At 44.7% G+C, this 27,008-nt stretch overlaps 2 protein-coding genes across 3 annotated transcripts in view; one reads left to right on the top strand and one right to left on the bottom strand.

The window, feature by feature from the left end:
* Positions 1-27,008, bottom strand: part of FBXO31 (F-box protein 31) — a 52,359-nt gene that overhangs the window by 7,073 nt on the left and 18,278 nt on the right. Inside the window, exons 2-6 of one of the 2 annotated variants that reach the window (XM_060185038.1) lie at positions 22,396-22,467; positions 19,290-19,376; positions 11,102-11,178; positions 8,576-8,743; positions 7,719-7,793 (exon numbers count right to left, since the gene is read on the bottom strand). In XM_060185038.1, coding sequence (XP_060041021.1) covers positions 7,719-7,793; positions 8,576-8,743; positions 11,102-11,178; positions 19,290-19,376; positions 22,396-22,467 — 479 coding nt within the window. The remainder of the gene's footprint in view (positions 1-7,718; positions 7,794-8,575; positions 8,744-11,101; positions 11,179-19,289; positions 19,377-22,395; positions 22,468-27,008) is intronic. The other variant, XM_007531469.3, reaches the window with a different exon arrangement.
* Positions 1,263-2,577, top strand: LOC132536734 (cilia- and flagella-associated protein 20-like). Its single transcript, XM_060185039.1, has one exon. The coding sequence runs from the start codon at positions 1,583-1,585 to the stop codon at positions 2,162-2,164; it is 582 nt and encodes a 193-aa protein (XP_060041022.1). The 5' UTR covers positions 1,263-1,582; the 3' UTR covers positions 2,165-2,577.

The raw sequence follows: 27,008 nt of genomic DNA, 5'->3' as shown, positions 1-27,008 counted from the left end.
CTCTGCAGGTGGGGACCAGGGGCTTGAAGCCAGGTCCTTGAGCACTGTAACATCTGCACTCAACCAGGTGCACCACCACCTGGTCCCTGTTTTTTGTTTTTTTTTTTAATCATTGTTGTGGTTATTATTGTTGTTGTTGTTGATGTTGTTGTTGGATAGGACAGAGAGAAATGGTGAGAGGAGGGAAAGACAAGAGAGGGGGTGAGAAAGATAGACACCTACAGACTTGCTTCACCGATTTCGAAGTGACCCCCTGCAGGTGGGGAGCCAGGGACTCAAACCAGGATCCTTGAGCCAGTCCTTAAGCTTTGCACCATGTGCACTTAACCCACTGTGCTACCGCCCGACCTCCGGTAGAGCACTTTTAAGCTTGAGGTCCCAGGTTTGATTCCTGGCACCACATATACCAGAGTTTTGAACTGGCTGTTTCACTCTCATTAATAAATAAATCTTAGAAGGAGAACAAAAATGCCACATTCTATCAACTATTACTGGAATACTGTAACTAAAAGACAGTACTGGAACTAAAAGACAAATACATAAAAATCAATTAGCAAAAAAAAAAAAAATCCTAGCAGCACAAAATTAGGAAATGAACATGCTTACATTTTATTTATAATAGTTGAAGAAGACCTAAGACTTAAGAACGCATACTGACCGTTGAGATAAAATATGTACAAACCCTCTGCTCTGAAAAGAGAAAATTGCTGAGAGGAAGAACAGTATCACAGTCAGAGGTGTATAAGCCAGAAGACTCAGTCAACTCTGTCCAAACTGCTCTCTAGACCCAACGCCATGCCAACCATAATTCCACCAGGTATCCTACAGAAACTGGTAAAATGATTCTGAAATCCACATGGAGACAAAAAAACACAGAATACCCAAAGTGATCTCATAGGGAAAAACACATGCAACAACAAAGATAGTGGTAGCATAAGCATGAAGACTGACATGCATCCACATGGCAGAATAGAGCCTGGAAACAGACCCCCCTTAAGCTGACTTCCAACAAAGGCATTCATGCCATCCAATAGAGAAAGGAAAGTCCTTTTAATAAAGGGAGCTTGAGGGAGTCGGGCTGTAGCGCAGCGGGTTAAGCGCAGGTGGCACAAAGCACAAGGACCGGCATAAGGATCCCAGTTCGAACCCCGGCTCCCCACCTGCAGGGGAGTCGCTTCACAGGCGATGAAGCAGGTCTGCAGGTGTCTATCTTTCTCTCCCCTCTCTGTCTTCCCCTCCTCTCTCCATTTCTCTCTGTCCTATCCAACAACGACAACAACAATAATAACTACAACAATAAAACAACAAGGGCAACAAAAGGGAATAAATTAAAAACTAAGGGAATAAATAAAAAAATAAATAAATAAATAAAATATAAAATAAAATAAAATAAATAGAGTTGCTGTGGTTTCCGTCTTAGTTTTTAAGTTGTGGGTGTCCTGCAGTGAACCTCTGGGACATAACGTCCCGCATTGGGAGCAGCGTCCTTTTTTTCGGACCAGGGCCATCCCCCTGCCTTTGCCACTCGCTGCCCAGATCTAGGTCGCCTGCCTCTGGCGCGGCTGAGAAGGCCGCTGGCGAGATGTTCAAAAACACCTTCCAGAGCGGCTTCCTCTTCATCCTCTACAGCATCGGCAGCAAGCCCTTGCAGATCTGGGACAAAAAGGTACGGAATGGGCACATCAAAAGAATCACTGATAATGACATCCAATCTCTGGTGTTAGAGATTAAAGGAACAAATGTCAGCACCACATATATCACATGTCCTGCAGACCCAAAGAAGACATTGGGAATTAAACTTCCCTTCCTCGTCATGATTATCAAGAACTTAAAAAAATACTTTACCTTCGATGTACAAGTACTAGATGACAAGAATGTATGTCGGATGTTTCGGGCAAGTAACTACCAAAGTACCACCCGGGTCAAACCCTTCATTTGTACCATGCCCATGCGGCTGGATGATGGTTGGAACCAGATTCAGTTCAACCTGTCAGACTTTACTCAGCGAGCATATGGGACAAATTACATTGAGACTCTAAGAGTACAGATCCATGCAAACTGTCGTATCCGACGGGTTTACTTCTCAGACAGACTCTACTCAGAAGATGAATTACCAGCAGAATTCAAACTGTATCTTCCAGTTCAGAATAAGGCTAAGCAATAACTGGAAAGCAACTCAAGGGATAGACCCTGGATTTGACTTAGTTTAAAAAGGAAACTATCTGAAGGACAATGCCAAAACCAAATATTTATATTAGTTTACTGTGCTACAGTTCTTTTAGTACGACTTGGTGTCTCTTGTTGTGGGCACTTAGTGACCAGGGCATAATTGCATTGTAAGTACAGTAAGGGATAAGCTGTCCTTTGACACACGAATGCTGGAGTTTATCCTGCTGCCTCCCCAGTGTGTGGGGGAAGATACATTTACCATGAACTTACAGAATTAAAGATGTCCCACAGGGAAATTTCAAACCAATATTTCTTCCTACGGTTTGCTCTTTGTTTTATATATTATCTAGATATATGTATATGTTGTGTAATACTCATAATCTGGAAATGAATAAAATGTTAATATTCTTGGTTTTAAAAAATAAATAAAATAAAATAAAATAAATAAATAAATAAAGGGAATAAATAAAAAAAATTTAATAATAAAGGGAGCTTGAACAACTAGACACCCATTTGGAGAAAGTGACCCATAAACCCTATCTATACCATACAAGAAAACAATCCAAGGCCAGGGAAACAGCCCAATGGTCTTATGTGAAGCCTACCTACTCTCATATGTAACAAATGAAGCAGAAGCAAATTAATTACAAAACAAAAAGAAATAATCCAAGATGGATCACATACCTACATTATCACATGAGGACACCAAACTTCTGCAAGAAAATTTTTTACTATCTTTGTAACATGGGAGTTAGGTAAAATTGTTTGAAGATACAGAAAACAGTAGGCATAGAAGAAAACAGACGTAAGGACCGGCGTAAGGATCCCGGTTCGAGCCCCCGACTCCCCACCTGCAGGGAAGTCGCTTCACAAGCAGTAAAGCAGGTCTGCAGGTGTCTATCTTTCTCTCCCCCTGTCTTCCCCTCCTCTCTCCATTTCTCTCTGTCCTATCCAACGACAATGACAACAACAAATGGTAACTACAACAATAAAACAAGGGCAACAAAAGGAAATAAATAAATAAGAAAATAAACTTGATCAAATTAAGAAACTTCCATACACAGAGTTGAACTTACAGAGGAAAAGCCCTAAAAATCAAATGGATACATAACAGAAATGCAAGTGAATTCCTAATCAATAAGGCCTGCAATGTTGCTATGGAAAACAATCAGACGAGCTAAATACCAGGAAGATGCTGGTGAACAGATATAATCTCATTTATTTTGCAAGAAAAGGTCAAAGTCATTGGGAATGCCAACTAGACCCAATTACTCAGAATAGCATTTTAAAATATATCTCTTATGAAGTTATGCAATATGCAAGCACAGGAAAAATACAGGGGCTTAGCACATCCAAGTCCTGAATGAGTCAGTGTCTCCCCCAGGCTGGACTGGGTGACACCTTATAATCATCATCCTTCATTTGCACAACTGCCCGGGAGGTGGGGGCTAACACCTGCCTTATTCTATAGACTACAAACTCTAAAGCAAAGAAAAACTGATGAGAAAACTGTTTGGTTCATCTGACTGGAGGGTGGCAAAGAACAGAAACCAGAGTTTGTCCACAGGATGCATTTCTAGAAGGTGTCAGACACACTTTCTGTACCAATAACATTAGTATGAACCATTGAGACAGCCCTTTTGTGGACCAAATAGCAGTAATTTCAAATTTTCAAGTTCATGTCTACTCCATATAGACAGGAGGGGATTGCCTATACTTCAAAATAAAAAGACATGGGGGCCAGGAGGTAGCACAGCAAGTTAAGTACATATGGCAGGAAGCACAAGGACTGGCACAAGGATCCTGGTTCGAGCCCCTGGCTCCCCACCTGTGAGGGGGAGAGGAGTCGCTTCACAAGTGGTGAAGCAGGTCTACAGGTGTCTTATCTTTCTCTCTCCCTCCTCTCTCGACTTCTCTGTCCTATCCAACAACAAAAACAGGAATGGCAACAATAACAACAACAACAAGGGCAACAACATGGGAAAAATGGACTCCAGGAGCAGAGGATTCATAGTGCAGGCACTGAGCCCCAGCAATAACCCTGGAGGCAAAAAAAAATTAATACAAAATAAAAAGATATTCTTCTTTTTAAAAAATTGTAGGGCTCAACAAATTGTTTGGCTTCATATGTTAACTCTCTTTTCAATCACCAGGTTCCAGATGCCACCAGGATGCTGGCCAGGCTTCCCTGGATTGAAGACCCCACCAATGTATCCTGGAGCTCAGCTTCCCCAGAGACACACCCTACTAGGGAAAGAGAGAGGCAGACTGGGAGTATGGACCGACCAGTCAACGTCCATGTTCAGAGGGGAAGCAATTACAGAAGCCAGACCTTCCACCTTCTGCATCCCACAATGACCCTGGGTCCATGCTCCCAGAGGGCTAGAGAATGGGAAAAGCTATCAGGGGAGGAGGTGGGTTATGGGGATTGGGTGGTGGGAATTGTGTGGAGTTGTACCCCTCCTACCTTATGTTTTTGTTCATTAATCCTTTCTTAAATAAAAAATTTAAAAAAAAATTGTAGGGGCCAGGTGATGGCGCACATAGTTATGGGCTCACATTATAGTGTGCAAGGACCTGTGTTCAAGCCACTGGTCCCCAGCTGTAGGGGAATGGTGAATCAGGGCTGCCAGTGTCTTTCTGTCTTCTTCCAACTCTCTAGCTCTCCCCACCCTCAATTTCTCTGTCTGTACTCAATAATAAGCAAACAAATAAAAAGATTTATTGAAAAGAGAAAGAAAAGAGAAACAAACTATAAATTTCTTGTTTTGTTTGTTTTTCACTCCCTCACCCTACCCCCACCAGAGCTCTGCTCAGTTCTGTCTGGCTGATGGTGGTGTGAGGAGACTGACTGGGACCTGGCCTCAGACATAAGTTTCTTTGCATAACCATTAAGCTATCTGCCCTGCTGTTTGTTTTGGTTTTTGTTGTTGTTGTTGTCGTCGTTGTTCTGGTTCTACTTGTTTTTGTTTTTAAGCAGAGCACTGCTTAGCTCCAGCTTCATAGGGGGTAGAATTGAACTTGAGCATCAGGCATGAAAGTCTAAACCACCAGGCAATCTCCATGACTATTATTATTTTTTGCCTCCAGGGTTATCACTGTGGCTCTGTGCCATGCCTGAACTATAAATCCACTGTTCCTGGAGGCCATTTTCCCCAATTTTGTTGCCTTTGTTATTGTTATTGATGTCATTGTTGTTGGATAGGACATACAGAAATGGAGAAGAGGGGAAGACAGAGAGGGGGAGAGAAAGATAGATACTTGCAGACCTGTTTCAGCCACTTGTGAAGTGAACCCCCTGCAGGTGAGGAGGTGGGAGCTCAAACCAGGATCCTTACACTGGTCTGTGAGCTTTGTGCCATGTGCACTTAACCCACTGCACTACCACCTGGCCCCCAACCCTATTATTTTTTTTTTTTAATTTTTATTTATAAAATGGAAACACTGACAAAACCATAGGATAAGAGGGGTACAATTCCACACAATTCCCACCACCAGAACTCCATACCCCATCCCCTCCCCTAATAGCTTTCTTATTTATTTATTTTTTGCCTCTAGGGTTATTGCTGGGGCTCAGTGCCAGCACTACAAATCCACTGCTCCTGGAGTCCATTTTTCCCATTTTGTTGCCTTTGTTGTCATTGTTATTGTTGTAGGATATGACAGAGAAAAATGGAGAGAGAAGGGGAAGACAGATAAGGGGAGAGAAAAACAGACACCTGCAGACCTACTTCACCGCCTGTGAAGCAAACCCCCTGCAGGTGGGGAGCCAGGGACTCAAACCAGGATCCTTGAACCGGTCCTTGCGCTTTATGCCATGTGCACTTAACCTGCTGTGATACCACTTGACTCCCAGCTTTCCTACTCTTTAACCCCCTGGGAGTATGGACCCAGGGTCATTATGGTGTGCAGAAGGTAGTTTCTGTAATTGCTTAAACATGGGCATAAACATGGGCACTAGTAGGTCGATCCATACTACCAGCCCCTCTCTTTCCCTAGTGGGGCAGAGCTCTGGGGAAATGGGGATCCAGGACACATTGGTGGAGTCATCTGCCCAGGCCAACCCTATTATTTTTATAGCGACATATGCAGTGCCAAGAATCAAAGTCTAGGACCTCAGGCATGCGTGTTATCTGATTTGCTGAAAAGAAAATGTTTCCAGCCAAGTTCAAGTGTTTCCTAAGATACTTTAAATTTTTTTAGGAGCTGGGTGGTGGCACATCTGGTTGAGTGCACACATTATAATGTGCAAGGCCCCAGGTTCCACCTGCAGGGGGTTAGCTTTATAAAAGGTGAAGCACTGTTACAGTTCTCTCTCTCCCTCTCTAACCTCCCCCCTCTTGATTTCTTTCTCCAAAAATAATAGTAATTCATTAATTTAATTAAATTTTTATTTTTACTTATAATCATTGCCACCAGGGCTACTTTTGGGATTCAGTGTCTGTATAATTCCACCACTCCAGGTGGTCTTTAGCTTTTTTTCTTTCTTTTTTCTTTGATAGAGGGTGAGAAACCAAGAGAAATAGAGAGGGATAGAGTGACAGAGATGGTTATGCAAACAGATTCTCATGCCTAAGGTTTCAAAGTCCCAGGTTCAATTCCCCACTCTACCATAAACTAGAGTTAAGCAGTGCCCTGGTTAGAAAGGGGGGTGCGGGGGGAAGAGAGGAAAGGAGGGACACCTGCAGCACTGATTTCACTGCTTGTGAAACTTCCTCCCAAAAGTAGGGGCCAGGGTATGGAATCTGGGTCTTTATACGTGATAACACATGTGCTCTAGTGAGTATGCCAACACCCCCCCACCCCCACACCTTTTAAGAATATTTTCAAGTGGCCCGAGAAGTAGCTCAACTGGTAGACCATACATTGTCATGTCTGAGGCTCCAGATTCAATCGCTGGAGTGATACTCTGGCTTCATCCTCTCTCTCAATCTCTCTCTCTCTTTCTCTCCCTCTCTCTCATGAAACTCTCCCTTGTATGTAATAAAAAGCTTTTTTAAATCTCCTGATAGTTACTTTAAATTTTTACTTATTTATTAATCAAAGAGAAATAGGATTCCAGGGTCTAAACTCAGGACCTCATGCTTGAGAATTCAACACTTTATCTACTGTGTTACCTCCCAAACCCATAATTAATCTTTCCTTTCTTTCTTTCTTTCTTTCTTCCTCTCCTCCTCCTTCTTCTCTATCTTTATTTCTTCTTTTCTTTCCAGAGCACTGCTCAGCTCTGGTTTATAGTGGTGCAGGAGATTGAACCTGAAACTCTAGAGCCTCAGGCATAAAAGTCCTATGCATAGTCATTATACTATCTTCCCCATCTATAATGAATCTTTTTTAAAATAGTATTTTCAAGCCAGCAAAATATCTTACTTGGATAGTGCACTGCTTTGCCATGGGCACCACCCAGGTTCAAGCCTGGCCCCCAGTGTACTGAAGGAAGCTTTGGTGCTATGGCCTCTTTCACTCCCCTCCCTACCTCTCTGTCTCTAGATAGACAGACACAATATTTTCAAACGACAGTATGACTGAGATTCTCATAGCAGACTCACCTCCTGCCTCCCACCGGACATCCTGTGATGATCCGTCTGATTACACTTGGTGGAGAACTCGTCCTTCTTCACAATCTGGAGTGTTCATGACAAAGGAGAAAGGGTAAATGATCAGTCACAGCAACCCCAGAATTACCATACATTTCAGTCACTGAAACACCCCATTCAACTGCAGAAGCCCAACACACCAGGAAATCATAGCCAACAAGTAAGGGAGCACCTTCTTGGAACGGGGCTCATCCAAGACAGGCATTCATGTTTCCAGGGAGGGATCTCAGAACAAGCAAAGCAGCTGGCACTTTCCCAGGGTGTTAGGTACAAACCTGCTCACTGGGTGGCGACTTGCCAAATTGAAACCAGAGTGCAGGGTATCATGTTCCCAACTAATACTCTTGCAAATAGGACAAGGAACAGTGAGGGACTATAGCTGTAAAAGGCAAATAGTTCTAACAAAAAGCAGGTGCCAGTGAATTCCTTTGAGGAATCATAACACATCACAACAGCATAAAAAATGTACCAAAGGAAGGACCTGTACAGGGAGGACCATCACACCCCTGCTGATCTCAGGGAGACCCCATCTATAGGTAAGATCCCCACCACAAGGGCTGGACAGTGGCACACTGGTTGAGCACATATGTTACAATGTTCAACCTCCAGTTCCCAACTGTAGTGGGCATGCTTTGCAGTGGTGAGAGGCAGTGCTGCAGTTGTCTAGCTCCCTCTTACCTTTCAATTTATCTGTCTCTAGTCAGAGAGAGAGAGAGAGAGGTGCAAAAAAGATCCCCACCACAGACAGCTTGTCCTGGAACTAAACCAACCCTGTCCTGTGCACAAAATCAGAGCTGGGTGCCACTCACCTGGACGTGGCCATTGTGGGGGCCCCTGTGACCATACATGCACTCCACAGTGGCAGACTTCTTTTCCATCAGGTGGATTCTAAACAAGGGTTTGAATCGCATTGGGTCATCCACGTGAGGGTCATGCGGTGGCAGGTACATCCAGCCAATGATGAATAAGCCATCCACCTGGGAAAGGCCAGAGCAAGTGTGCAGGAGGGCAGGACTGGTAACAGGAAGGGCACTCCCACCACAGCTGAACCTCACCCCCACCCCGACCACCCCACTCCGGCTAAAAATTGAAGACTGTGGGCAGCAGGCATTGGGGATGCGAGAGGGGCAATCTGGCACATCTGAACAAGCACAGTCCTACCCACCAAGTGCCTGTCAATTGAAAAGTATCCCTGGCTCCATACATCCATACATCCATACATGGCAGAGTGCTAGTTTAGTGCTTCTCTCTCTCAAAATAAATAAATCTTAATAAATAAATAAATAAATAAATAAATAAATAAATAAATAAATAACTGCAATGGGCCAAGTTTGAGGCCAAACTCTACTTCACTGAAGAAAGCCTCAGTGCCATGGTATCTCTCTCTCTCTCTCTCTCTCTCTCTCTCTCTCTGTCTCTGCTTTAGGGGAGAGAAAAGGCAAAGCTTGAAGCAGTAATGTTCTGGTGATGACAACAGAAGTGGTGGCGATAGAGTACTCCTAAGTGACCTGAAACAAGGTCAGGCTGGCATTGTTCATCTTGGCTTCCCTTTTCCTCTAAACAGCACACTTCCATGAGTTGTGTGTCTCCCCCCACTACCCCCCACACACTTTTATTACGGTCAGTAAGAAATGATCACACTCGGGGGGGTCAGGTGGTTAAGCACATGTGGCGCAAAGCACCAAGGACCGGCGTAAGGAACCCAATTCGAGCACCCGACTCCCCACCTGCAGGGGAGTTGCTTCACAGGCGGTGAAGCAGGTCTGCAGATGTCTGTCTTTCTCTCCCCTCTGTCTTTCCCTCCTCTCTCCATTTCTCTCTGTCCTGTCCAAAAACGAACAACATCAACGATAACAAAATAACCACAACAAGGCTATAACAACAAGGGCAACAAAAGAGGGAAAAAATGGCCTCCAGGAGCAGTGGATTCATGGTGCAGGCACTGAGCCCCAGCAATAACCCTGGAGGCAAAAATAAATAAATAAATAAAAATTAAAAAAGAAATGATCACTCTCCCCAACTCAAAGAAAGGAAAATATATGCCAGCAGTGGGAGCTGCCTGGCGCATCCCTGTATGAAGCAGATTGCCCCTGTGATATTAAACATAACCATATAGGGGCTGGGAGATAGCTCACCCAGTAAAGCACATGCCTTGCTGTTTTGTAACACCCTGGATTTGAGCCCCAGTGCCATACAGGAAGACCATGAACAGCACCAAGAAAAATCCACACATGGTAGAGCAGTGCTTTGGTTTCTCCCTCTCTCCCTAAGAAACAAAGAATGAGCAGTCCCAGTAGGTGGAGCACTGGCTGAGCACTGAACTCTCAAGCATGAGATCCTCAGTTCATTCCTCAGAATCATGTGCTAAAGTGATGTTCTGGTTCTCTTTCATCTTCTCTCTCTCTCTCTCTCTCTCTCTCTCTCTCTCACACACACACACACACACACACACTTAAAGGGGGGATGGGAAGAAACAGCAAAGATGAAAACAAAAAACTGAGTCAGGGAGGTTGCTGTCAGTAGTGGTATATAAGCACAAGACCCTGGGTTCATTCTCTGGCACTACTTGAAGAGAAGAAAAAGAAGACAATAAAAAATATAGCAAATATAAGAGTGCCTCTTAATGGATGTTCCCACTAAATCATAAAGAACTTGCTATACTATTTGTCTCTGTCCAAATCTATACCCAGAGAGCAAACTACAGAGTATCAAGGTAAGCACTCTCCTAAATGGTCCCTGGAAATCAGGCTGGGATGTGCCCCCACCAGGTCAGCACAACCCAACTAACCATGTGCACCCATGCCAGGACTCTTGAGTTAGGCCAAAGGACAGGAGCCCAGGAAGTGGCTTGAGTAAGTTCTGCTTTCATGTCTACTGGTCCCAAACCAGTAGAAGGATATAAGGACCCAGGAGGTCCTATGGCTAAGAGGTCAGCCAGTTGTGGAAGCCAGAGGAGAAACGCTGGAATCCAGGGCTTGAGAGGGGAGTAGGGCTCAGCACCCAGGCTTTTCAGTGGTACCCCTGGTTTAGCACCAAACTGTTGTATAGCCCCAAACTAGAGCATACTGAGAATTTGAGTGTGCTGGACCCCACCTCCAAGAGGCAGGGTCCCAGACAAGGAAAGAGACCCATACAGTGGCCTGAGCCTTATCACCAGTCCTGGCAGGTAGTGAGGAGTCTGGGAGCTACTTAGTAGGAATTTTCACTAAATTTAGGAAATAAAACTGCCACCTACAATGCTGTCTGCAGAGAGGCTGCTTGGGATGGGCCTGCTGCTCAGGAACAGTAGATGATGAAATCATCACATGAGGGCACAAGCCACATCCCCAACTTACCACAACATTAAGCAGTCCTCCGTACGGCCCAATGTCCGGCTGCCACAGTCCCAGAATGTGTCGGTATCGGTGAAGCACTGCAGGGACAGAGAGATCAAGTCTGTCCTCCTCAAAAATCTCAGGAGGACCGTGAAGAAATGGCTGAGGAAGGTGATGAGGGAACTGTGTGGGTATCCTTAAAAACTGTGAAAGAGAGATGGTCTTTGAAATCCATGTGCAATCAACACCTGGGACAAGAGCCTGCCACTTCTCAAGAAAGAAGGGAAACAGGTTTCAGATCCTGGGCAGACAGAGTTGGAGGCCCAGAGAACTACATTTTCAGTCAGTTCACAGTGAAAACAATACTATTCTCTGCTCCATATGGTTATGACACATGCATAGCAAATGGCTCACTTTGCACCAAATAAGGCTGTGTAGAGGGTTTCCCAGTTACTGGTGTCCACACTAGCATGGTTATGTTCCATCCCCAGCCCAGACAAACTCTAAGAAAGTCAAGAGACCACTTAGCTCCAGTGCTCACTGACAGTTCTGTACTGACCAGTACTCACTAGCTCCAACCTGCCCATAGCAAGGACATGTAGGACTCACAGAACAAAGACAGAACTAAACCTCAGACCTGCTCCCTGAACAGATGACCAGATATCACAGTCTTCCCTATCCCCATGGGACATGATTCTGCCCCCCCCTTTTTTTCTTTTACCTTTATTTATATATTTATTGGATAGAGACCATCAGAAATCAAGAGGAAAGAGGAAGATAGACAGTGAGACACAGAGAGACACCTGCAGTACTGCTTCACCACTCGAAAAGCTTTCACCCTGCAAGTGGGGACCAGGGGCTCAAACCTGGGTCCTGTGCACTGTAACACATGTATTCAACCAGGTATGCCACCACCCGGTCTCCTGTGCTTTTTTTTTTTGTTAGACTCCAGTGGCAGAAGGACAGCAGCTTCTTTATTTGTTTGTTTATTTATTTATTTCCTTTTGTTGCCCTTATTGTTTTGTTGTTGTAGTTATTAGTGTCATCGTTGTTGGATAGGACAGAGAGAAATTGAAAGAGAAGGGGAAGACAGAGAGGGGGATAGAAAGACAGACACCTGCAGACCTGCTTCACCGCCTGTGAAGAGACTCCCCTGCAGGTGGGGAGCCGGGGGCTCGAACCAGGATCCTTATGCCAGTCCTTGTGCTTTGAGCTACCTGTGCTTAACCCGCTGCACTACCTCCCGACTCCCAGGACAGCAGCTTCTAATTAAAGCAAGCCTGACCATTACAACTAAGAGTCAGAGCTCCTTCTAGAATCACCCTACCTCTGAAGGTCCAAGGCTCTACAGTAGGGTGTGGCTGTGTGTGTCACTCTTGCCAAAAAGGAAACTGGAAATGGAACTGTGCTCAGGAAAACAGTAAAGTACAATAAACTTGCATCTTCCATGGCTGATGCACCAGATGTCCCAGGTCAATTCCTGGCAACATCATAAGCCAGAGGTGAGCAGTGCTCTGGTTGGGGGAGGTGGAGGAAGGGACAGGGGTATCCACTGAAGAGCCAATGGTGGCCCAGCCACTAGAGAGTGGCTTCAAGACACATCAGGACACTTTGGCAAGTGGACAACAGGGGGTACTCCCTCTACCAGGCACACTCCACGAAAGTCTGACCCTGACCCCACCCACCCACCCACTCACAAAGCCTTCTCTCTGCTCTGCCTTCTTCTGTGACTGTCCCCCAGGTGTGTCATGGGTTCCATATGGCAAGTAGGGACTTTGGAGGCACCTTTCCATCAGGCTCAATTCTGTGTAACTAAATAATCGTGTCACTGGTTCTGGAGGGATAAGAAAGGACTGTCCCTCTCAACACATGGTAGGTGATAGTCCACCCAGGTCCTGCTCCTCCTTGGACACCCAGACCTTCAAACTCCGAGCCCTGTTACATATTTGGACAGCCACATCAACTTGTCGTGGAAACAACACACCAATACCACATAGCCCCTCAAAACCTTCCATGCAGAGACTATCAAGGTCAGGGTTAACAGTGAAACAGGGTTAACAGTGGTCAGGGTTAACAGTGAAACAGGGTTAACAGTGGTCAGGGTTAACAGTGAAACTCCTGGGTCAGTCTCCAACACTGCATGTAGCAGAATAGTCCTCTGGCTCCTGTCTCTCATATGAAATAAGTAAAGGGGTCAGGGAGATAGCAAAAGAGTTATGCAAAATACTTTCCTGCTAGGGCCAGGTGATGGCGCACCTGGTTGAGCGCTTATGGTTCGAGCCCCCAGTCCCCACCTGCAGGGGGAAAGCTTCCCGAGTGGTGAAACAGTGCTGCAGGTGTCTCTCTGTCTCTCAACCTCTCTATCCCTCCCTTCCCTCTTGATTTCTGACTGTTCTAGGCAATAAATAAAGATAATAAAAATTAAAAAAAAAAAAAGATTTTTCTGCCTTAGGTTCTGAGGTCCACAGACTGCCTGGGAAGACAGAAGTCAGAGTGAACCTGAGTAGCCTGAGTGGTCCTTAGCTGTTGGTCATTATGCTTGCCGCTGTGGTCTATTTACATAATCATTATTTTGCCTGAGACCCGCCCTGCCTGCAGGATACTGGTTTAATCCCCACTGGTTAGATGGAAGCTTGCTACCTTTGCGCTCTTTTCTTCTCTACACCCCCTCTCCTAGCCATTTCCTTTTCCGATCTGCCACTTCCGTTTCAAAAGATATAAATGTGTTTTCTCTGATCAATAAAGGCACTGCATTGTGTTTCCACTCAGCCATGAGTTTCAGAGTCTCTGTCTTTGGCGACGCTAGCTCGGCATTTAGTCATCAAATGCTGGGGGTATTTGGGTTCTGGACATCTGGGCAGACGACAGAGTACTATGTGTGGTCATTGAAACTGGTTTTCTCATTTTGTGCATATTAACTCTTTACCTTATGTCTTAGCAGAAATGCAATTGACAAACCTGGTAATACTCATTCTATTTCCTCTGTTTTCCAGATTTTCCATGATGAAGACTATTTTTGCAACTAGGTTGCAATGATAGAAGAACAGGAGCCTCCAATAAAAGTAAGCCTAACCACAAAACATTATAACTACTGGGGCTGGGAGGTGGTGCACCTGGTTAAGCATACATGTTAGCATGCAAAGGGATCCAAGTTCAAGCTCCCAGTGCCCCCACCACTTGGGGGTGGGGTAGGGTGGAGAGAGGAAGCATCACAAGTGGTAAAGGAATGCTGCAGGTGTCTTTCTTCCTCTGCCCTATCTCCTTCCTCTCTCAATTTCTCTCTCCTCTGTCAAATTACTTTTTAAAATATATTTTATTTATTTTAATGAGAGAGACAGAGCTAGAGATACCAAAGTACTCTTCAGCTCTGGCTTATGGTGATACTGGAGATAGAGCCTGAGACCACAAGAGCCTCAGGCATGAAAGTCATTTGCATAATCATGCTGTCTCCCCAACCCTATCCCATCAAATTAAAGAAATAAATATTTAAAAAATTTTTTTTAAATCAACATTATTGCTGGGCCTCTTCCTACACACTCCCAGAGATTTTTCTTTTTCCTTTCTTTTCTTTTAAATTTTTTATTAGCTTTATTTATTGGATAGAGACAGCCAGAAATCGAGAGGGAAGGGGTGATAGAGAGGAAGAGAGACACAGAGACACCTGCAGCTCTGCTTCACCACTCACAAAGCTTTCCCCCTGCAGGTGGGAGCTGGGGGTTCGAACCCTGGTCCTTGCACATTGTAACATATGCGCTCAACCAGGTGCGCCACCACTCTGCCCCAGAAATAAATATTTTTAAGAGACTGTATGGGGGGCTGGGCAGTGGTACACATTACCAGATGCAAAGAGCCGGATTTGAGACCCATTCCCCACCTGCAGGGGGATGTTTCACAAGTTGTGAAGCAGCTCTGCAGGTAATCTATCTTTCTTTCTCTCCCTCTCTATCCCCCATCCCCTGTTTCTCTGTCCTATCTAATAAAATATGTGTGTGTGTGTGGGGGGGGGGGGGTGACCATGAGATACAGTGGATTCATGATGCTGGTGCCAAACCTCAGCAATAACCCTGGTGGTAACAAAAATTTAAAAATAGGGGGCCACATGTTCAGTGGAGAAACAATTACAGAAGCTAGACCTTCCACCTTCTGCACCCCACAATGATTCTGGGTCCATACTCTCAGAGGGATAAAGAATAGGGAAGCTATCAAGGGAGGGGATTGGATATGGAGTTATGGGAGTGGGCAGTGTGTGGGATTGTACCCCTCTTTATCCTATGGTCTTGTCAATATTTCCATTTTATAAATAAATTAAAAAAAAAAACAAAAAAACAGGAGGTGGCGAACTGGATTAAGTGCACACAGTACAAAGTGCAAGGATCCCAGTTCAAGCCCCTGGCTCCCCACCTGCAAGGGGGTTGCTTCACAAGTGGTGAAGCAGGTCTGCAGGTGTCACTCCATCTCTCTACCAAAAAAAGTAAAAAATATATTTAATTAAAAAAATAAATAAACACATTACTAAGTACCAGAGGGTTTCACTTACATGTAGAAATGTAGATAACTAAAACACATGAACTGCAAGAAAAGGAGGAGAAAGAAGACAAGCTGTCTCTAAGACGTTTTAAGATGCAAAGTGGATTTATTATTACATCCCCTAGTCTTTTTTTTTCTCCCATTATATTTATTTATTTATTTATTTATTTTTCTTTTTACTAGAGCACTGCTCAGCTCTGACTTACGGTGGTACAGTGAGATTGAACCTGGGACTTCAGAGCCTCAGGCATGAGAGTCTGTTTGCATAACCATTATGCTATCTACCCCTGCTCTCCCCCATTATATTTACTTAAAAACAATGGGGTGCTAAGTTATGCCACAGATTTTTTTCAACTGGTGGGAAAAGGAGTAGAAAATCATAGCACCACAATTTTCTTTCTTTCTTTCTTTTTTTCTTTCTTTAAAACAGAAGTCATCTCCAGCTTTTTTAAATTAATATTTATTTATTTATCCCCTTTTGTTGCCCTTGTTTTATTGTTGTAGTTATTATTGTGGTTGTTACTGACGTCGTCATTGTTGGACAGGACAGAGAGAAATGGAGAGGAGGGGAACGACAGAGAGGAGGAGAGAAAGACAGACACCCGCAGACCAGCTCCACCCCCTTTGAAGCGACTCCCCTGCAGGTGGGGGGGGGGGGCCTGGAACTGGGATCCTCGCTTTGTGGTACGTGCGCTTAACCCGCTGCGCTACCGCCCAACTCCCTATTTTCTTTCTTTTTTAATAAGAGTATTGCTCAGCTCTGACTCACAATATTGCTGCAAACTGAACCTGTGACAGTAGACCCTGAGGCCTGAAAGTCTTTTGCATAACTATTATGCTACCTCTCCCACCACACCCCAGTAGTCTTATAGTCTTGTAAACCATCACTAAATCACAGAAAGGATTAAAAATAAAAGTAAAATAAGCCTGTCTGCACCAAAGTTGTCATACACACTGGGGGAATAACACAGATGTTGGCTAAAATCCTAATGCTCTAGAAATTGTCTCTGAGAGACATGGTGATAAGTCTGGCCTCAAGACTCATCCTCATAAATTAAGAAAGCTCTGTCCAATCCTAGAGGAGAAAAAAACAAAAAAAAATCAGGCCAGGGGGCCGGGTGGTGGTGCACCCGGTCGAGCACACATGCTACAATGTGCATGGACCCAGGTTCAAGCCCCTGGTCCCCACCTGCAGGGGGAAAGCTTCACAAGTGGTGAATCAGGGCTGCAGATGTCTCTCTCTGTCTCTCTCCCTCTGTCACCCCCTTCCCTCTCCATTTCTGGCTGTCTGTTATCTAATAAATAAAATTAAAAAAAAAAAAATTAAAAAAAACAACCTCAGGCCAGGCAGTGCCTAAGCCTGGTCTTCCCAAAGGTGCATCAGAATTCCACTGTAGCTCAAGAGCACGAGTTTCCAGATAAGCTGTTGTTCCAGAAAAATTCTGAGGCAAAGGAATGATGTAATGAATCCCTAAGTGCTTGTCCATTTGTATTTATAAGCCTGGGCCAGGATGTTCCCGTCAGCAGGTCCTGAGAGCCATCAATTATGCTCCTGTCAACTACTCTCCAGGGCTAGAAAGGGCACCTTTGCTCCCTAGTGGTCTGTGAATAAACATAAGCTATTCCCAAAGGGCTTGGGGTAAAAAAAAAAAAAAACAGTCAATTCCTGGGAGTCGGGCGTAGCACAACGGATTAAGCTCAAGGACCAGTGTAAGGATCCTGGTTCAAGCCCCCGGCTCCCCACCTGCAGGGAGGTCACTTAACAAGTGGTGAAGCAGGGTCTGTAGGGTGTCCGTCTTTCTCTCCCCCTCTCTGTCTTCCCCTCCTCTCTCCATTTCTCTCTGTCCATCCAACAACGACAACATTAATAACAACAGCTACAACAATAATTTTTTTTAATATTTATTTTATTTATTTATTCCCTTTTGTTGCCCTTGTTGTCTTATTGTTGTGGTTATTATTGTTGTTGTCGTTGTTGGATAGGACAGAAATGGAGAGAGATGGGGAAGACAGAGAGGAGGAGAGAAAGATAGACACCTGCAGACCTGCTTCACCGCCTGTGAAGTGACTCCCCTGTAGGTGGGGAGCCGGGGTTCGAACCGGGATCCTTATTGCTGGTCCTTGTGCTTCGCACCACCTGCGCTTAACCCCAACAATAAATTTTTTAAAAAGTCAATTCCTATCTTCACACTAGATGTGATTCTTCCTTTCATGCCCCCACCCCTCTTGGCAGCCCCCCACCTGGTCAGATTACAAACAGGGCACAGAAGAACAGTTGTTTTGTTAGTGGCATGTAGAGGGCAAAGACATCAATCACCCAAAGCATATGAACCAGATCCTGACCTCACCACGGGGCCCAGGGCTGTACCTATTGCCAAGTGGAATGGGCAGAAGACCTGAAGAGTCCAGAGTCTCTCAGGACCTAGGAAGAAATTCTAGAGGGCTGTTCCTTTGGCAACCAAAGCCACAGGAGGGGAGGGGTATTAAAAACAGTGCACGTGTCAAATTCCTTCCCACTGACCCCAGGCAGTGCCCAAATTAGCTGGAGCAATGAGTGAGAGGGGTACCTCTGTGCTTCTAGAGACATACAGGGCTTTTGGTGGTATAAACAGGGGTTTTTCCCCTTAGGTTTTATTTACTTTCATAAGAGAGAAAGATATACGCACACACTCCAATACACTGATCAGATCTGGCATATGCTGGTGCTGGGGGTTTAACCTGAAACATCTGGCTGTGTGCTAGCTCTGTGTTATCCGGCCCAAGCAAGTGTTTTCTGTTTTGTTGTGTTTTGTTTTGCTTTAACATTTTTCTTGAAAACTCAAATTCCTTCTTTCCACTCCAGTTCAACTTGATACAAAGTAGAGGTAAATAACATTGATCATCTATAAATGATGGCATGGGAAGATTTCCAGAGCCACTCAACACAACTACCAGGCTCTAAAATCATCAGTGGGGCCAAGAGAAGGTTCATCCAGTAGAGCACATTCCTTAGCATGCAGACAGCTTTGGGTTCAAGCCCCAGCACCACACAGGAGCACCATGTATTGCTAGCATCAGGGGAGTTCCACTGATGGTGAGGTGGTTCTGTGATGTTTCTCCTCTCCTGTCTCTCTTGGGGAAAAAAAGTAAGAATGGAAAACTGGGTTGGGGAAATTACTCAGCAATAATATACATGTAACAAGGCCTTGGGTTCGTTCCCTGTCACTGAATTATAAATAAGTAAGATATAATAATACTAAATGATCATCTGCATCTATGTAATCCTGTCTGCTGTGGATCTGTGTGTATGTCACTTTTTTAAATACACATTTATCAGGAAAATGTGGTTGACTAATTTAACACCACTGGGACTTCATTCTGAAACAAAAAGGTTTCAAGACTTCTCTGCTCTCTCTACCTCAATAAATGATAATCATTCAAATGCCACATCCAGAGTCTGTGGACTAGCATGACCCCAAACCCCAAAGCTGATGCACAGTCCCACTGCCTGGCACCATGCTGGCAGAATCCCAGTCCTGGCAGAGCCACAGAGACTCAGTGGCAGTTAAGAACATGGCAAAAGCAACGTCAGAGGGCTGGACTAGGCGACCGAGGGGTCCTTGTGCTGTGAGTTAGGGCACCTATCCATGCAACTGCTCGGCCGTGCTTGCCCCACAAGCAAAAGAGAGCAGGAAGTACATACGGCAGGTGTACACATCTCGATACTCCATGTGCTCATAATCAGGAAGGATTTTCATGAACCGCCCTGACTTCACACGCGGGTTTATACCTGAATAGACACAGCAGGGAAAGGGCTAAAGCTGGTTTGGTTTACATGACTGTGTGACCAGTTCTCACCTGACAGTACTCCCCCTCTCTCTCCAAGCTCCCTGCACTTTTGACAAAGTCATCTGAAGGCACTGAGAGATAGCTAACCCCGTAGAGGGCAGTCTTCATTATGTTTGAGGGTGCAGGTTCAAACACTAGCTCCATGGTAGTATCACTGTATGTATGTGTATAGGTATAATAAAAACAATTAAAAAAAAGAATTACAGTTAACCTGGAAGTGGTGAAATCATCTATGCAAAGCCCTGGTAGCACCAAAAAACAAAAACAAACAAAAAAAAAAACAAAGATAACACCTACTGCAAAGAAAATGTTGTCACAACCAGAGAGACAATATACATCAGACTTTTGTTCCTCAGATCCCAGAGGTCCCAAATTCAATGTCTGGCACCACCATAAGCCAGAGCTGATCAGCATTCTGTGCTCTGGTTTCAAAAAATATAAAAAAGCACTCATTCAAAAAAAAAAACTTAAAAGGGAGTGCGGAGAGAGAGAACCCAAATCTATAAGATGGTTCTAAAGTTTATACTTAAGGGCAGAAATATTAACAGATGACGTCTGGGGCTGGCAAAATAGTTCACTTAGTGGTCTGCTTTGCCATGTGCATAGCCCAGATTTGAGCCCAGCCCCCACTAAATTAAAGGAAGCTTCAGAGCTTTTATCTATCTATCTATCTATCTATCTATCTATCTATCTTTAAAGAAAGATAAAGAAAAGCTAAAGAAACAGCATAATGGTTATACACAAGATTTTTTAGTCCTGCAGTTCCAGCAACACCATAAATCAGAGATGAGCAGTGCTCTGGTCTCTCTATATATATTTCTCATAAAAATAAAATATTTTTAAGAAAGAAAGATTAAAGAAAGAAAAGAAGAAAAAAGGATGAACACTGGACCAAGAAGTCTGGGTCCCCATGACCCTCTGACTCCATTTATTTATTTATTTAGCCACTAACACTATCACTGGTTTTCAGTGCCTATATGATAAGTCCACTGCTCTTGGTGTTTTTCTCTCTGTTTCTTTGATAGAGGGTGATGTGGGGGGGGCGGGGGTTAGACAGAAGAAAAAATAGCATCTTCAACACTGAGAAGCATCCCTCCTACAAGTGAAAATCAGGGGTTTGTAACCAGGTCCTCCTGCATGGTAGCATATGTGCTTTATCAGGTGTGCTGCTGCTACTACAGTGGGGAGACCCACACTGCCACCCCCACCTTAAAAAAAAAGATTTATTGTGGCCTGGGAGATGGTATAGCAGATTAAGCATTATACCCTCAAACATGAAGTCCCAAGTTTGATCCCAGCATTGCACGTGCCAGAGTGGTGCTCTGATTCTCTCTCCTCCTTTTCCTCCTTTCTCTTAGGTAGATATTTTTTTAAAAATTGTTTTATAGGGGGGCTGGGCAGTAGCGTAGCGGGTTAAGCGCACGTGGCACAAAGCACAAGGACTGGCAGAAGGATCCTGGTTCGAGCCCCTAGCTCCCCACCTGCAGGGGAGTCGCTTCATAGGTGGTGAAGCAGGTCTGCAGGTGTCTATCTTTCTCTCTCCCTGTCTTTCCCTCCTCTCTCGACTTCTCTCTGTACTATCCATACTTGATCTTAGCCAAAACGTCAAGAAGCAATTTTCTGTCCTATCCAACAACTACATCAATAACAACAATAATAATAACTGCAACAAGGGCAACAAAATGGAAAAACTGGTCTCCAGGAGCAGTGGGTTCATAGTGCAGGCACTGAACCCTATCGATAACCTTGGAGGCAAAAAAAAAAAAAAAAAAAGTTTCTATCCAGCTCCAGGGAGATAGCATAATGCAAAAAAACTTTCATACTTGAGGCTCTGAGATCCCAGTTCAATCTTTAGTACCACTATAAGCCAAAGCTGAGTAGTGCTTTCTATGAAAATAAATTAATAATCCAGGAGGTAGGACAGTAGATAAAGTGTTGAACTCTCAAGGATGAGGTCTCAAGTTCAAGCCCTGGCAATATATGTACTGGAGTGATGTCTGGAGTGATGTACTGGAGTGGCTCTCTTTCTTTCTCTTCATCTCTCTTATTAGGAAATAAATGAATCTTTAAAATAAATAAATTCATTAACTTAGAAAAAGATTTATTTATCCATTTATGGTGGGAGAAGAGAGAGAATCAGAGCATCACTGTAACACATGCAATACCAAGGATCAAACTCAGGACCTCACCTCCCAGGACACTCTGGCTCTGTTCTTAACTCCCAGTCCAGGTGCAATAATCACCCAGATTGCTGTACACATCCACTGAGGACAGTGCTGGGGATGTGCTGGTCCCAGCCTCAGTGTCACCAGGAGCCTTCAACTGCCTCCCTGTTGCATTGAAAGGCAGCTAGAAGACAATCTGAGTCCTTGGAAGGATGATGTGAGCAGGGGGGTACAGGCAGCCATCAGCAGGGTTCATAGATTCCAAGATGTCTTTGTTACCATGAGAGCCTACACTCCAATCAGGCTGCAGGCCCAGAATAAGAGTGGGGGGAGAAGGAACACCAGACATACACCAGAACAGTTTCCAGCACAATCACATCTCAGGCATCACCTAGAGATACCTTAGTCCCAGATGGACTTGAAAAGGACAATGACAGTGGTCTAGGAGGTGGCGCAGTCGATAAGGCTTTGGACTCTCAAGCATGAGGCCCCAAGTTCAATCCCCAGTAGCACATGTACCAGAGTGATGTCTATTTCTTTCTCTCTCTCAAATCGTTTCTTATGAATAAATAAATTAAATATTTAAAAAAAAAAAAAAGGACAATGACAGAGAGAAAAGAGCCCCCAGTTTCCATATATCTCCCACCCAAGTAGCCTGAGCCTGTCAGCTATGACTAAACAGGTGTATGACCAACCTCTTTCCATTCCACTCTACCCCAAGCCCACTACTCGGAACTGGGTTAAATGATGTAGCAAAAAAAAAAAAAAAAAAAAAAAAAAAAAGGATGAACTTACGCTTGGCGTAGACATCTCGACAAGACACTCCTGTGATCTCCAGCTTCCGCAGATTCTCACAGACACCATACTCTGTAACAAGAAGCAATTGCTACAGTCAGAATGGGAAATCACAAGGCATGAGAGAAGACTGGACAGAAACAGAGAAAGACAAATGAGGGTGGTGGTGATATCTCTGGCTGGATTCCCATTTCCTTGTGGATTTAGGGACTTCTCCGTGGTCAGTCAACACAATTCTCCAGAGAGGTTATTGTTCTAGTTTTTTTTTTTTAAGATTTTTAAAAAATATTTATTTCCTTTTTGTTGCCCTTGTTTTTATTGTTGTTGTAGTTATTATTGTTGTTGATGTCGTCATTGTTAGGACAGAAATGGAGAAAGGAGGGGAAGACAGAGAGGGGGAGAGAAAAATAGACACCTGCAGACCTGCTTCACCGCCTGTGAAGTGACCCCCCTGCAGGTGGGGAGCCAGGGGCTCAAACCAGGATCCTCATGCCACAGTCCTTGCACTTTGCGACACGCGCGCGCACTTAACCCACTGTGTTACCGCCCGACTCCCTTATTCTAGTTTTAGACCACATCACTCTCTAGAAAATAATCTGTCTATTCTAGTAAGCTCTCAAATCCAAAACCAGCACCTGGTTTAGGAACACAGGGTGGCAAGAAGAAGTGGCCAGAAGTTATATATATCCTATAGACATATCTGTGGTATCTTCCCCAGCCACCTCTCCAGTCTAATTTTTAAAAATAGTTTTAAAATTTATTTTAATGAGAGAGCTACAAGGTGAGAGAGGAACCACAGCACTGCTCAGCTCTGACTGGTGATGGTGCTGACAGCTGAATCTGGGATGTCAGAGTGTCAGGCATGAAAGTTTTTTTGCAATTAACATCATTATACTATCTATATTCTATATTTTTGAGAGACAGAGAAAAGGGGAGAGGGAAGGACTGCAGCATCATTTCATCATCCATAGAGCTGCCCTGGGGCCACCCATGGTACTCCCATGTGGTGCCATGGACTGAACACAGAGCCCCACAATGGCATGTTGTGTGCTCCACCAGCTAGGCCATCTCCCAACTTCATCTGGGTTATTTTGTTCAAGTCTCAGCACAGCTTTGGAAGGAAAGCCCAGTACTGAAAAAGCTGCAGCCCCCAGAACCACTTGGCATCCAGGAGCAAACACTGCCAAGCCTGCCTAGTTTCATCCTTCCTGTGCAAGGCATGATGCCAAGCTCCTACTGGCAGTACAAGAGGCACTATTGTTACCTCCGTTTAACCCTGAGAGAACAGGCTGGAACAAAGGAACAGAAGCCTGTGACAGGGCCCCATGCACCAGGACGAGGGCAGCCCTGGCACCTGACATGTGCTCAGCCAGCAGAGAAAAGAAAGGGGCTCTGAATTCACCACCACAATTCTCACTGCTCACACGGGCTGAGGCATGTGGCCTTCCCAGGATGGCCTCAACCATCTCCATGAAGGTCAGTACTGCGTCCCCACTGCAGGAAGGAAAAACCAGGGCTGGCCAGGCTCCAAGTACCATCCAGCTAATTACCACGCTTTGCATTGGACCCAAGCATCCATTAGATGACTGATGATAACCCAAGCTTCAGTGATTGGCAGGATTTTGGCAGCACACAAGGGAAAACTCCAGATGCACGTGGGGGAGAGGTTCTCCCGAGGAGGCGGCTGTTCCCAGCACACACCTCCACTCCTGGCTGGGGAGCCTGCTATCATTGCACCTCCCACCTCCCACCTGCATAACTATGACTGTGAGCATCTGGGCCAAGACACGCCTTTGTGCATGTGTCACCAGCGATCTGAGTGATCAGATTATCAAAATCCTTGCATACCCAAGGCCCTAGAGCTATGGAACAAACTGGAACAACAGGTTCCGTGTCGACTCCCAGCCTCATCTGCCAACTGCCACTGTCACACTATGGGCTCTTCCTAAACACATGGGTCCCTCTTTTGTACAAAAGGTCACTACATCATTGTCACCATGTAACAAGATTGGCTGTTGGTTCTATGTGGTGTGGAAAGGGCAGCTCCTCTTCCAGGTCCCAGCAAGCCTTCAGCACCCACAACATAGGCAAGGGTAAGTAAGACTTCCTGCCTCACTGATCAAGTGGTTTGGTAATGGGGCTTCCCTTTTGCAGTAAACAGTATAATATATGGAAATGCTAAGGCCAAGCTCTCTGATGCTAGATGTACTGGTCAAAGGGCACAGCCAAAAGTAAGAGAAGGGTCAAAAATATTTCATATAGGAAGATATTTTAAGGTCAAGCGATGGCCCAGTTGGTAAAGCACAAACATTACTGTACAAGCCCCAGGTCCCCACACACAGGGGGAATATTTCACAAACAGTAAGTAAAGGAACGCTGCAGGTGTCTTTCTTTCTCTCATCCCATCCCACTCAATGCCTCCCTGTCTCTATCAAATAAAAGAGAAAAAAAAAAAATAGTAATAGTCAGTGGAGCAGAAGAATTGTCATGCAGGCACCAAACCCCAGCCTCACATAACTTTTTTTATAGTCTATTGTTATGATTACTTATACAATTATTAGTTGTTAATATACCACTGAACCCAATTTGTAATTAAACTTTAAGACAGGTATGTATGCACAGGAATAAAACACTGTGTTGTGTGTGGGGGGGGTGCTGAGGACCAATTTCATCCAATAGAGAGCACACCTTTTATGTGTGATGCCTGAACTGAGTCCTATCACATGACAGCACCAAGGACAGCAGCAGGGGGGGGGGAGCTCCACTGATGATGAAGTGGTGCAGTAGTGGCTCCTCTCTGTCTATCCCCCACCCTTTCTCTCTAAAGTAAAGAATGAAAAGCAGGAGCTGACTGCACACATTGTCATGCACAAGGAGGCAGGTTTAAGTCTCTGGTCCCCAACAGTGGAAGAAAACTTCATGAGTAGTGAATCAGTGGTGCAGGTGTCAAATAAAATAAACTGGAACAGAATAAATTAATAGGATGAAAAACATGGCCAGGGAAAGCCATTCAGTGGTGGTTTCACATATGGGTGCGCATGCAAAAATGACATGGTACTGTCTGTAGCTTCAGGCAACCATTGGAGTCTTGGACCATATTCTCCACAGATAATGGAGTGGGAGGTCCTTTTATATTCCTCATAGCACACAGAAGATGACCTTGCATGACAAAAGAGAGCATTCATAAAACCATCATGAGTAATCAGAAGAAAAGGAAAGAGATGATGGTGTGCCCATAAACACAGCAATCCTTAATCTCTCTCTCTCTCTCTTCTTCCCTCTCCCTTTTTTTTTTTTTTTGCCTCCAGGGTTATTGCTGGGGCTCAGTGCATCACGAATCCACTGCTCCTGGAGGCCATTTTTTCCCTTTTGTTGCCCTGGTTGTTTCATCGTTGTTGTAATTATTATTATCGCTGTTACTGATGTCATTGTTGTTGGATAGGACAGAGAAATACAGAGAGAAGGGGAAGACAGAGAGGAGGAGAGAAAGACACCTGCAGACCTGCTTCAACACCTGTGAAGCAACTTCCCTACAGGTGGGGAGCCAGGGGCTCGAACCAGGATCCTTACACTGGTCCTTGTGCTTTGTGTCGTGTGCGCTTAACCCGCTGCACTACTGCCCGACCCTCACTCCCTTTTATTTGCCACCACGGTTATCACTGGAGCTTGGTGCTGGCACTATGAATTCACTACTCCCAGTGGCCATTTTACCCCCTTTGTGTTTTATTTGATATGACAAAAAAATTGAGAGGGGAGGGGAGGTAGAGAGGAAAAGAGAAGAGACACCTGCAGACTTGCTTCACCACTCAATGAGGCTTCCCTCCTGCAGGTGGGGAGCAGGAGCTCAAATCCCAAGTTCTTATGCATGCCAATGTGTGTACTCAGCTGAGTGTACCACCACCTAGCTCCAATGTGCCTCTCACTGTTCCCAAAGGTCATAATACCTTTGCCAAATAAAATAATGTTGTTTTCTGAGTCGACTGTTCCTGTAAGAAACAGTTACTATTTTCTTTCTTTTTTTAACAGAGCACTGCTCAGCTCTGGCTTATGGTGGTGTAGGGAACTGAACCTGGGACTTTGAAGCCTCAGGCATAAGAATATCTTTGCAGGAGGTCAGGCGGTAGCACAGTGGGTTAAGTGCACGTGGTGCAAAGTGCAAGGACCAGTGTAAGGATCCTGGTTCAGGCCCGCGGCTCCCCACCTGCGGTGGAGTCATTTCACAGGTGGTGGTGAAGCAGGTCTGCAGGTGTCTATCTTTCTCTCCCCCACCTCTCTCCATTTCTCTCTGTCCTATCCAACAACGAACAACATCAACAACAATAATAACGACAACAAGGCTACAACAACAAGGGCAACAAAAGGGGGGGAAGGGCCTCTAAGTGCAGTGGATTCATGGTGCAGGCACTGAGCCCCAGCAATAACCCTGGAGGCAAAAAAAAAAAAAAAGAATATTTTTGCATAACCATTATTACTATCTACCCCTCTCCACCATTACTGTTTTCCACATGATGGAAAAAAAAAAAAATCTTTGTTTTAATGGAACCAGAAAAGACCTAGAATTGCCAAAACAATCTTGAGAAAAAAGAACAGAACCAGAGGCATCACACTCCCAG

This window comes from Erinaceus europaeus, chromosome 2, assembly GCF_950295315.1.
Source record: "Erinaceus europaeus chromosome 2, mEriEur2.1, whole genome shotgun sequence".
Classification (NCBI taxonomy): Eukaryota; Metazoa; Chordata; class Mammalia; order Eulipotyphla; family Erinaceidae; genus Erinaceus; species Erinaceus europaeus.
This window is presented reverse-complemented; position numbering and strand designations above follow the sequence as displayed.